Below are 12,146 nucleotides of genomic sequence, written 5' to 3'. Positions count from 1 at the left end.
CTCCTCCTTTCTTGTCTGGTCTGTTTCTCTGAAATAGATTGTATCCCTCCATTATAACATTCCAATCGTGGGACTTATCCCACCAGGTTTCAGTGATGCCTATTATGTCATATTTAGTTTGCTGTACCAAGAGCTCAAGCTCATCTTGTTTATTTCCCATGCTTTGCGCATTAGTGTACAGACATTGAAGTCCATTAATCATTCCCCCTGTCTCTTATCCCCCCACCACTAGGTCTGCGTGCTGTTTGCTCCATTTGGTCTATGACATTTGGATGATCATCTTCATCAATTGATAGACTCCTACCTTCAGGAGCACTGTCTCCCTCCCCCACATTAGTCAGTTTAAAGCCCTCCTGATGAGGTTTCTGAGATTTTTGGCAAAAACGTTCCTCCCAACCGTTGTGAGGTGCAGCCCATCGCTTGCCAGAAGTCCATCTTCAAGAAACTGCAGTCCGTGATCTAAGAATCCAAACCGTTCCTGTTTACACCATTTGCGAAGCCAGCTGTTCACTTCCACTATTTTCCCCTCTCTCCCTGGGCCACGTCGTTCAACTGGGAGGACAGATGAGATGACAATTTGTGCATTTAATTGCTTCAATTTCCTGCCCAGAGCCTCGTAGTCTCTTTTGATCTTCTGGAGGCTATTGCTTGCAGTGTCATTGGTTCCCACATGAATCAAGAGGAAGGGGTATTTGTCAGTGGGTTTTATGATTCCTTGCAGTCGTTCAGTTACATCTTGGATCTTAGCCCCGGGGAGACAGCACACTTCCCGAGACATCTTGTCAGGCCCACAAATCACTGCTTCTGTTCCCCTCAGTAGGGAATCCCCTATCACCACTACACGCCTCCTCTTAGGTTTGGTCGGGGTTCTTCCATGAGCTGTCCGTTCCAAGGTCGCCTGCACATTCCCTGAGGACTGACTTTGCTGCTCGTCTTCATTTACCTGATCGACTGAAATGAGGGAGAGATCCTCAAATGGAGTCTGCTCTTCGTCTTCCATGCTAGGGGAGAGGACCTCAAAGCGATTGTGTATTTCTAAACAATCAGAACGAACCCGGGGCCTCCTACTTCTCTGAGTCACGTTTCTCCATATATCTGGCTCCTGTGTTGGTGAACTAGCCTCCTTCTCAGGGGAGTCCCCTGTCTTCTCCTTGGTGGAGATGGTGTGCTCTGTTGCTTCCAAGAAGAGCTCCAGCTCTCTAATTCTTTGGAGCGTAGCTACACGTTCCTCCAGTTGCTGGACTTTGTCTTTTAAGAGGGCAATCAACATGCAATTGCTGCAGGTAAAGCTGCCTGCAACCTTTGGCAAGATGGCAAACATTGCGCAGGAACCGCAGGCGACAGCAGCTGTTCCCTCCCCCTCCATCTTGAGAATGTGTCGTTGGGGGTGGCTACAGCGGTCCTCCTTCATAAAAAGCGTGAAGACAGGACAAATAACTCCCCCCACACAAAAAAATCTAGGTCTCCCCCAACAAACGTTTGAAACTAGCTCCCCTAGATCTAAAAGATGGATCAAACTGCGCGCGCCGCTGGCCTACTAGCTCTGATAAGCTCCTCCCACAGCTAATCACCTTCCTCAACAGAAACCCTGCCCCCTCTGACCTTTGCACAGGGAGAGAAGCTAATCAGCCACAAGGAAACACAAACACACAAGAGAAAACCCTTTTTGCTCCTTCTTCAACTGCTTCCCTTCATCATCTTGGTCACCCTTCTCTGCACATACAATCTTCTTCAATTGTGGTGCCCAGAACTGGACACAGTATTCCATGTGTCTGCTAACGGAGGCGAAATAGAGCAGTACTATTCAGCCTTGGTCAGACCACACCTAGAATATTGTGTCCAGTTCTGGGCACCACAATTGAAGAAAGCCTCTCCTCCTTACAGAGGGGAGGAGTTGTGAGCGGGAGCAGCAGCACTTCCCTTTCATTGCGCTGCTGGTTTTCATCAGATCACCCACCCACCCTCCCTTTAGTTCACTGCTTGGTTCTTGACCTTGCTATGGACCTGTGGTTGGTCGCCTTGGTTGCCCAAGGGGCCTGGTAGGAATTTTCATCCAACTGGCAAATTGGCACCAGCCACTTGGTTTTTCGCCTACCTCGTAGCAAATCGTCACAACTTTTTGGGTATTGGCAGTTAGGCATTGGAATATGTTTGCGTATTGGAGGGCAGGGTGTGGCCATCGCCTACCTCTGCACTTTATGGGTATTCCGGTAAAGGAATCTGGCGGTTGTGGATCCTGTCCGACGCCCTTGTGGTGGCTGGGGCCATGGAATGATCCCCAGTGACATCAGGGGGAGCTTACAGTTGTATTTGCATCAACAGGCGCCTCCTACTGGTGGTTAACCCTTGTTAGACTCACCCCTTCCTGTTGTTTTATCCAATGCCTAAGCCACTACCTCTCACATGCTGTAATCAATAAAGTTGTGGCCTTTTTTATTCCATTAACCTAATAAGGTGAAGGAAAGGATTGGACCCTGATTAATAAAATACACACGAGGCTTGGCCAGCAAGACTCTGGGAGGAAGTGCCAATAATAATCTGCCACACCCCGGCCCAGGTCCCTTTTATTAACAAAAGAACTCTTAACACAGCTATTGTAAGAACCAGTCAGATTTCCTCTGAGCATTTCAAAAAATCTCCCACGTGGGACAAAGTCAGATCAGAGTAATCCTTTTAACTACAAAGAAACTATTTCCTACTTCAGCATGCATACATGGTTAAGCTAAATAAACAGGAACCAAGGAGGAATGCATTTAGGAAACCCAGAGGTCATAGGAAAGAAAGACAGTATTTACCATCTCCTTGTGAACTCTCTTCCTGGCTTATAAGATCAACCTAAAGATTAACAAAATCTACATCAAAGCTACTTTCTGTCTTTATGTACTGAGGACGCCCGGTGAAGCAACTGGTCTGTGTTTTAGAATGCTATACATGACTGTCAGGCAGTGAGAAAATGGCAGAGGTGCAGAGGCTTGTGGGATTCGATCAGAAATCATGTCAAATGGCTCAAGCCCAGTCAAAGCAATGCGTTCATTGCTGACACAATGGCTTGCTACATTTCCCATAATTCCTCATAGCAATCCCACCTGACCACCATAATTAACTGCTGGAGTCATGTTGTGTGGGGGAAAGACACCGCATCCTGACACTTTCATCAAGGTGCCTCCTGGGTAAGCTTAGTAGCCATGGAATAAGAGAAGAGGTCCTCTTGTGGATCAGGAATGGAAGTTGCAGGAAGCAGAAAATAGTATTAAGTGGATAGTTCCTCCAAATGGGGGGCTGTGGTGCCAGATATTCTTGGCCAAAAGCTCACAAGAACAATCTGGCCACATCATTTGGCACCAACAAGATTCTGGACCAGACCCAAGGGCAGCCCCAGAAAGAGTGCATTGCAGTAGCCCAGCTCCAAGTTTTCCAGTGCTCCAGTGGTCAGGCTATTCCTGTTCACAAACAGCCCTAGAGGACACGTGGGTCTCTAGTGACAAAGGCGTACCCAAGAGTACCCCCAAACTATGCATTTGCTACACAGGCTTAGGATCCAAGGCCATTATTGTGAAAATGAATTACCTGTAAGTAAAGAACCCTTTTTCTGTACCAGTCGGACTCCTGAGTATTTTATTTTACCTTTTCAGTCATGCTAATGTGTGGATGAGACCGATTTTGAGCGGTGCCATGGCTGGCAGAACCAAAGAAGTTGCCCTGTGCCGTAGAAGATATGAGTGGGCCTCCCTGCCTCCACCTAGCCACCAGGTAGGACAACAAAAGCCAGAGTTGTCTGAGTGAGTGGAGCTGGAAGCAGGATGGAAGTTGGACACACAAAGACATACATGCTCTGTGCTGGATTCAAAGCAGTGACTAATGCAGTGCTGATGCTCCGTGGAGTATTGACGCGGTGAAGCCCTGCTATCTATGCTCAGGTTGCAGGTACACTGGGACCTCGGGTTAAGAGCTTAATTCGTTCCGTAGGTCCGTTCTTCACTTGAAACTGTTCTTAACCTGAGACAGCACTAATGGGGCCTCCCGCTGCTGCCGCCACGCGACTTCTGTTCTCATCCTGAAGCAAAGTTCTTAACACGAGGTAATATTTCTGGGTTAGCGGCTCCTCCTGCCTTGGGGGAGGAGAGAGCGGGGCTCCGCTTGTGCTCGGCTTGCCAAGGGTTAAAAGGCACAGAGCTGGGTTTCTAGAGAGGACAGGAAGTGGAGGCGTGGGGGGGGGGCAAGGTCCTCCCGAGCAAAAGCCCCTCCCTCGCCCTTCCCGCCTGCAAGCGGAGGGGCTGCTTCCGTCTCCCTCTCTCTCTTGCAAGAGCTGCCTGGGGGTGAGTCTCGCCTCCCTCTCCCTCCGGGTGCAATGGGGAGAAGGGGCTGCAGGGGAGGATGCCTGGGGGGCTGGCCAGATCGTGCATGGGGGGCGCCAAGCCGGGGGGGGCGAGGGGGCCAGGGCTCTGCCCCGCTCTTCTTGCTTGGCCCCGGGGGGGAGGGGGGAGCCTGCAGAGAGAGCCCTGGAGTCTCGATCAAGAGTGGAGGAGGAGGAGGAGGAGGAGGAGGAGGAAGGGTCTTCTTCCTCTTGGCCAGCATCGCTACTGTGTCTTTTCTCCTGGCAGATCAAGGAGACCAGGAAAGAGCAGAAACCGCTCCATTTGTAGCAGGGCGATGGGAGCGAAATCTCTTATGATTGGATCGCTTTTCTAACGTAGCTCAGCTTTTTTCGTTCTTTAATCAGTTTGGTCATTAAACGGATGTCAGCCTCCAGGACGTACTTTGTATACCAAACTATATAGCAAACTATATCGGGTCTAGGGAACTATGCCCCACAAATAACCCAGAGATGCATTTTCAATAAAAGCACACATTCTGCTCATGTAAAAACACCAGGCAGGTTTGGAGTACATTGTCAGGAGCAGGGCTAGGCAAACTGAGGCCCGGGGGCTGGATGCGGCCCAATCGCCTTCTAAATCCGGCCCGCGGACGGTCCAGGAATCAGCCTGGTTTTTCCATGAGTAGAATACAGTGGTACCTTGGGTTAAGTACTTAATTTGTTCCGGAGGTCTGTTCTTAACCTGAAACTGTTCTTAATCTGAAGCACCACTTTATTTAATGGGGCCTCCTGCTGCTGCCACATCGCCGGAGCACAATTTCTGTTCTCATCCTGAAGCAAAGTTCTTAACTTGAGGTACTATTTCTGGGTTAGCGCAGTCTGTAACCAGAAGCATTTGTAACCTGAAGCGTATGTAACCCGAGGTACCACTGTATGTCCTTTTATTTAAAATGCATCTCTGGGTTATTTGTGGGGCATATGAATTCGTTCATTTTTCTCTCTCTTCAAAATATAGTCCGGCTCACCACAAGGTCTGAGGGACGGTGGACCGACCCACGGCTGAAAAACGTTGCTGACCCCTGGTCTATAGCTCTCCTTCTGGAGCCAGAGAGGATAGTCACTTTCAAGGGCACCATTTAAGATGTAGAGGTTTAGCCTGAATGCTGTTTGAGCCAAGCCGATGCCTGTAAAGTTTGATTTCTGATCTTTGGAACAACGGGTGAGGAGGAATCCACTGGCTTCACGGTTGGGAGGAGAGCATTTGTGCTGTGCATAAAGGGCATGATCATTAGGGCCCAATCTGGCATTGAGATCCCCTCCTAAAACTACAGATGCCTTTGGTTAAGCAAAATAAGGTCAGTGGTATAAATTTCCCTTTCAATCCACAAGTCTCTGATCTGAGATTTCTGCCTCAATGGGGTCACATCAGCGTAAATTACCAACAGGGCCTGGTGGCTGAATTGGATTAACACTGCCCTGGCTTATGACTTCAATGAGGGGAGAGGGCTTGAAATGGCACGTAGGGTAGTGGAGACTAAGACCCCCAGGCCCCCTTTCGCTCTTCCACGCTTTACCCCTAGATCTGCCCCAGTTGAGAATGAATGAAATCCATTGAGTAACAGCTCATCCACTGTCCATTTTTCCAGGATCATTATGACGCAATGGTGGGAGAGAAAGTCTTTAAAACAAGGATCTCTGCTGGATGCAGACCACCCGGCCACATTCCATGATAAAAGCTAGGTCAGTTGATTGTCACGCAGTTGCATTGTGGGTAATTTTTCCAGGAGCAAGAGCTTCGCATTGGTTTGAGATGGTTGTAACTGCGTCTCCTTCTGTGACGAGGGAGAAGGTGCTGTGCCACCATGTTCCTGCTCCTCTGTTCTAGCGAGGAGACTGGGAGAATCAGTGCAGCGTGGTCAGCAATATGTGAATTCCAGGCAAGCAGGGCTGCCATCTCTTCAGCAGGGGAGACTTCCTTTCACTTGTCCGAGGAGAGGAGAGGGGAACTGTTTCTCCTGCGAATCCGGTTCCCTCAGGGCCAGGTGGGACTTCTGAGATGGGGAAGCACATGGGGCCCTATTTCCAGGTTGGGCTTCTTCAAGGGCTTGTCAGAGGTTTCTTTTGCTTGCAGGGCAGATGCTTTGGGGAATCAGCTACTTGGGGTTGTAAAGATTCCTTGTATACTACTGGTATACAAGGAATATTCAGAAGAGTCACTCTCTGCATCACTTCCACTATTATTAGTAGAGTACTAGGGCGATCCTGTTGGGATTACAAGATTCCCGATGGCTTCGCTCACAAGGGTCATAGGAACGTGCAAGCCCACTCAACACAACCAGGTGTTGATCCAGTGAGTGAGAAGTAAATTTTTGCTAATTTAACCGGGGACATATACCATCAAAACAGCAGAAAATTTAAAACCAACAACAACAACAACAACAATTTATTATTTATACCCCACCCATCTGGCTGGGTTTCCCCATCCACTCTGGGTGGCTTCCAACAGAATATTAGAATACAATAATCTATTAAACATTAAGAGCTTCCCTAAACAGGGCTGCCTTCAGATGTCTTCAAAAAGTCTGGTAGTTGTTTCTCTCTTTGACATCTGGTGGGAGAGCATTCCACAGGGCAGGAGCCACTACCGAGAAGGCCCTATGCCTGGTTCCCTGTAACTTGGCTTCTCACAGGGAGGGAACCGCCAGAAGGCCCTCGACACTTATCCTCAGTGTCTGGGCAGAATGATGGGGGTGGAGACGCTCCTTCAGGTATACTGGGCCAAGGCCGTTTAGGGCTTTAAAAGTCAGCATCGACACTTTGAATTGTGCTTGGAAACGTACTGCGAGCCAGTGTAGTTCTTTCAAGACCGGTCTTATGTGGTCTCGGTGGCCTAACTTCCAAATCTAACTTCCAAAGCCAGTCCGTCATTAATTTATTATGTCCCACATCCTTCGCCCATTTTATCATAACGCATTTGACCTGGTCCTCTTTGGTGTCCCATTCCAAAAGCAGATCGTTCATTTTTGACAGCTGTTTTATACTACCTTCTAGTATTTCTCTCTGAAATCTTGACATTTGATAACTAAATCCTTTCTTTTCATGATTTTTAAAAGTTTCATTTAGTTGTAAATAGTGTAACCAGTCTATTACATTTTCTCTTACTTCTTCAAAGTCCTTTAATTTTAATTGGTTGTCAGTTTCAGTTAACAGCTCTTTATGACTATGAAAACTTTTATGAACTTTTGCCTTATGATACCATAGATAAGCATGCCTGGTGTTGCAGTCTTCAGGTTTGGGGACAAGATGGTGACTGGTTTTTGCCCCAAGTTCTTTCCATAAGCCCCACTGAGTTCAATGGGATCTATTCTCAGGTCTCTACTTTGCAGACCATGCCGGTCTTACGAAGAGGGGAGAGGAGTAAACAGAGGAAATTGGAACCACTGGAAATGTTTATAAATGGGGTTTCTGTTGGGAAGGGGCTGCCCCATTTGTGCTTTTCCAGGGGCAGGAGAATCCAGTGAGAGCCAGTGTGGCGCAGTGGTTAAAAGCGGTAGACTCGTAATCTGGTGAACCGGGTTCGCATCTCCGCTCCTCCACATGCAGCTGCTAGGTGACCTTGGGCTAGTCACACATCTCTGAAGTATCTCAGCCCCACTCACCTCACAGAGTGTTTGATGTGGGGGAGGAAGGGAAAGGAGAATGTTAGCCGCTTTGAGACTCCTTTATGTAGTGATAAAGCGGGATATCAAATCCAAACGCTTCATCTTCTTCTCTTCTTCTTCCCTGCAGGGCCTTTGAGGCTCCCTTTGCTTCTTCATCTCTCCCAGGACCTTGCAGCTTGTTTTGGCTCCTTGACTCTTCAGGAAGGATGAAAGAGATGGATCCTGCAAAGCTAGCGGGGATGGAAGGGGGAAGATGGACGGTTGACCTGGTCAGGTTGTCTCCTGCATCCCTCCTCACAACCTCTGAGCGTTCCACTCTAGGGCTCTCAGAGAGATCTGGTGAGTTCCAGGGGAGGGGAGATGGGGACATGGAAGGATGGAGCCAGAGAGATATTGGGGCTTGCTCACCCTGGGGGTGGGGGGAGGCAGACAGGCAGGCGGAGATTGAGAAGGTGAGCACCTTTCTGGGCTCCACCACCTGCCTGCCTGCGCCTTTGTCATCTGCAGGGAATTTGAGCTAGGAATACATCACAGCTCCCCGGCCACCACGGTGTATTGGCAGCTCAAAATGTCTAATACCAGTGCTGTGGCCTGAATGCCCTACCAATGTCAAAAAAGTTACTGCTCCATCACACAGCAGTAGAAGCAACGAACTCTGCATGAGGAAGTCAAGGAGGAGAATTGTGAGATCCTGGACGCTCTTGGTAAAGCTCCCTGTTGGATCATAAGATCAGTTTTGAAATTCCATACATACATTCCCCCCCCCCCGAAGATCCTACAATATAGCTCCCTTTCTGTTCTTCAGACATAGAATATTCTGCCAGCTTTAACTTTCCAATGATAGTTACAATTCTGTCACATGACTCTGGCAATCTTTCTTTTCTTCATGTCTTTGACCAAAAAAGTTTCTTATTAAATTGCGATGACATCTTCTAAATTTATAAACTTTCCCTAAATTGTGAAGAATTTCTCTGGCAGTAAGACATCTGCCTCAATACATTGCATCATTTCAAATCTGTATAACACTGTTCTCATTCTCCTATTCCACTGTGTAAAACTTCCTATGTGCATCCTAAAAATTTCTTTCTACTTTTCAATCTGCCTCTAAAAAATGTTTCTGAGAGGATAATTAAGAGTACACTGGCAAAGAGGTCAAAATGTTAATGTCAGTTTCTGAGGTAAAACATGTCACTTTACAACTCTGCACCTGTCTTTCTGGATTATTCATGGTTTTCTGGATTTTGTGGGCCCCAAACCCATTTTCTGTGGTATTTATATGTGTGGAGGTTGCCCTGGGTTGTTTGACCCTTGAAAAACATAGCTTTTTTTATTCTAGAAAAGACACCACAAGATTCTCTGTTTAGAGTTTATATAGAACACATTACATTACTTGATATACTAAAACACGTTTGCATGTGCTTATATCTAATATATCTATATCTATTATGTATTGATTTTGATTATTTCTACATTTATTCCATTTTTTATTCAAGACAATGAGCTCAGAAATCCAAAATAATTCAGCATCAAATAATGCTGCTACATTAGGTATGAAGAAGGAATTAGAAGTGCTTCTATCTATATGAGACTTTACAGACTTTTTCTGAGGCACATAGCAGCATAAAACAGGCAGCAGGTGCTCTCACAGAAAACCTCTCTCTCACTCGACAGTTGAGACCAGACCTAACTGAAAAAACGGCCTTCTGGAGTGACAGTCACCCTTTCCATAGCACCTTGGAGGCAACATTCACACACAGAGTTGTTAGGGAAGTTGAGGTAATTTCTGTCCGGTTTGGGTTTCTGTTTTAGCCTCTGCCCGTTTTTTAAAGAGAAGACCAATGTTAGAGTTGGAGTGGATTTCATGATTGTGGCAACAAAAATCCGTCCTAGAAAAGAGGTCGACAAATGCTGGTCGACAAAGGCCACGGCCTCTGTAGAAAGACCTCACATCTTCTGTTCTTCCTCTTTGACAAATTTTCATTAGCACTGTTCAATAATTGGGGGCTCCGTTTCTTCCTGAGGATCTAATTAGTTTCTGTCTTTGTTGTAGGTGGTGATGCATTGGAAATGAAGAATGGGGGAGACCATGACAAAATCCACACAGTGGAGAAGCCAAATCAAAATTGGGAGTATGGAGAGACCTCCAGTCAGAGTTCCCGTTCCCACCAAAGAACTCAAAGTGGGAAGAAAGGCTATCAGTGCTCAGAATGTGGAAAGAGCTTCAGTTGGAAGTGCAGTCTTACTTTGCATCAAAGAATTCATACAGGGGAGAAACCCTATCAGTGCTTGGAATGTGGAAAGAGGTTTCGTCAGAGTGGGGCTCTCACTGCCCACAAAAGAATACATACAGGAGAGAAACCTTACCAGTGCTTGGAATGTGGAAAGAGCTTCATTCACAACACCCATCTCACTTCCCACCAAAGAATTCATACAGGAGAGAAACCCTATCAGTGCTTTGAATGTGGAAAGAGCTTCAGTCAGAGCACCCATCTCACTTCCCATCAAAGAATTCATACAGAGGAGAAACCCTATCAGTGCTCAGAATGTGGGAAGAGCTTCAGTCGGAAGGACAGTCTCACTTCGCATCAAAGAATTCATACAGGGGAGAAACCCTATCAGTGCTTGGAATGTGGGAAGAGCTTCAGTAAGAGCGCCCATCTCACTTCCCATCACAGAATTCATACAGGGGAGAAACCCTATCAGTGCTTTGAATGTGGAGAGAGCTTCAGTAAGAGCGCCCATCTCACTTCCCATCACAGAATTCATACAGGGGAGAAACCCTATCAATAATAATAATAATAATAATAATAATAATAATAATAAAATTTATTTATATCCCGCCCTCCCCAGCCGAAGCCGGGCTCACGGCGGCTAACAACAATCAAATAATCAAACAGTAAAATAGTCATACAATCTAAAAAATATTTCATTATAAAAATTAATTAAATCAAATTGGTGGCAACCAATTAAGCAAAATTCTGTGCAGGTTGCCAGAGGAGGGAGTCAGGCTGCGCCCTGACCAAAGGCCTGGCGGAACAACTCTGTCTTGCAGGCCCTGCAGAAAGGTGTCAGGTCCCACAGGGCCCTAGTCTCTTGTGACAGAGCATTCCACCAGATTGGAGCCGCAGCCGAGAAGGCCCTGGCTCTAGTTGAGGCCAGCCTAACCTCTCTGAGGCCTGGGACCTTGAGGATGTTATTATTTGCAGACCGTAGGTTTCTCTGTGGGGCATACCAGGAGAGGCGGTCCCGTAGGTACGAGGGTCCTAGGCCGTATAGGGCTTTAAAGGTTAAAACCAGCACCTTAACCCTGATCCTGTACTCCACCGGGAGCCAGTGCAGCTGGTATAGTACTGGATGAATGTGATCTCGCAGCGAATACCCCATAAGGAGTCTCGCCGCGGCATTCTGCACCCGCTGGAGTTTCTGGGTCAGTCTCAAGGGCAGCCCCACGTAGAGCGAGTTACAATAATCCAGTCTGGAGGTGACCGTCGCATGGATCACAGTGGCTAGGTCAGGGCGAGAGAGATAAGGGGCCAACTGCTTAGCTTGGCGGAGATGAAAAAATGCCGCCTTTGTTATAGCTGTAATCTGCGCCTCCATAGAGAGGGAGGTATCGAAGATTACACCCAAACTCTTAACGGACGGTGCTGGCACTAATTGCACCCCCGCAAGAGATGGGAGTTGCTCCCTCAATCCCATATCGTCCCGCCCCAGCCAGAGGACCTCTGTCTTCGAAGGATTTAACTTCAACCGGCTCCCACGTAACCATCCAGCCACAGCTTCCAGACATCTGGTCAGTGTGTCTGGGGCCGAGTCAGGATGGCCATCCATCAACAGATAGAGTTGGGTGTCATCAGCATACTGATGGCAACCTAGCCCAAAACTCCGGACAAGCTGGGCGAGGGGGCGCATAAAGATGTTAAAAAGCATCGGGGAGAGAATTGCACCCTGAGGCACTCCACACACCAAGGAGTGGCGCGATGACAATTCCCCCCAAGCGCCACCCTCTGTCCCCGACCAGAGAGAAACGAGCGCAGCCATTGAAGGACTGTGCCCTGGATCCCCACGTCGGCAAGGCGGTGGTCCAGGAGTTCGTGATCGACCATGTCAAAGTCTGCTGACAGATCTGGAAGAATCAGCAGCCCCGACCCGCCTCGATCCAGCTGCCT

General features: G+C 47.7%; 3 protein-coding genes across 4 annotated transcripts in view; all 3 read left to right on the top strand.

The window, feature by feature from the left end:
* The window catches only part of LOC310701616 (uncharacterized protein), a 51,509-nt gene that overhangs the window by 31,936 nt on the left and 7,427 nt on the right, over window positions 1–12,146 (top strand). The gene's annotated exons all lie outside the window — the stretch shown is intronic.
* The window catches only part of LOC310701664 (uncharacterized protein), a 44,905-nt gene continuing 37,011 nt past the window's right edge, over window positions 4,253–12,146 (top strand). Inside the window, exon 1 of the mRNA XM_083492913.1 lies at window positions 4,253–4,316. The gene's annotated coding sequence lies outside the window, so the exon portion shown is untranslated. The remainder of the gene's footprint in view (window positions 4,317–12,146) is intronic.
* Window positions 8,245–10,767, top strand: LOC310700982 (uncharacterized protein; the record flags this gene model as incomplete). Its single annotated transcript, XM_083490938.1, has 2 exons — window positions 8,245–8,681; window positions 10,028–10,767. The coding sequence occupies exon 2, from the start codon at window positions 10,045–10,047 to the stop codon at window positions 10,765–10,767; it is 723 nt and encodes a 240-aa protein (XP_083347064.1). The 5' UTR covers window positions 8,245–8,681; window positions 10,028–10,044.

This window comes from Podarcis liolepis (genome assembly GCF_965112155.1).
Source record: "Podarcis liolepis genome assembly, chromosome: 2".
Lineage (NCBI taxonomy): Eukaryota > Metazoa > Chordata > Lepidosauria > Squamata > Lacertidae > Podarcis > Podarcis liolepis.
This window is presented reverse-complemented; position numbering and strand designations above follow the sequence as displayed.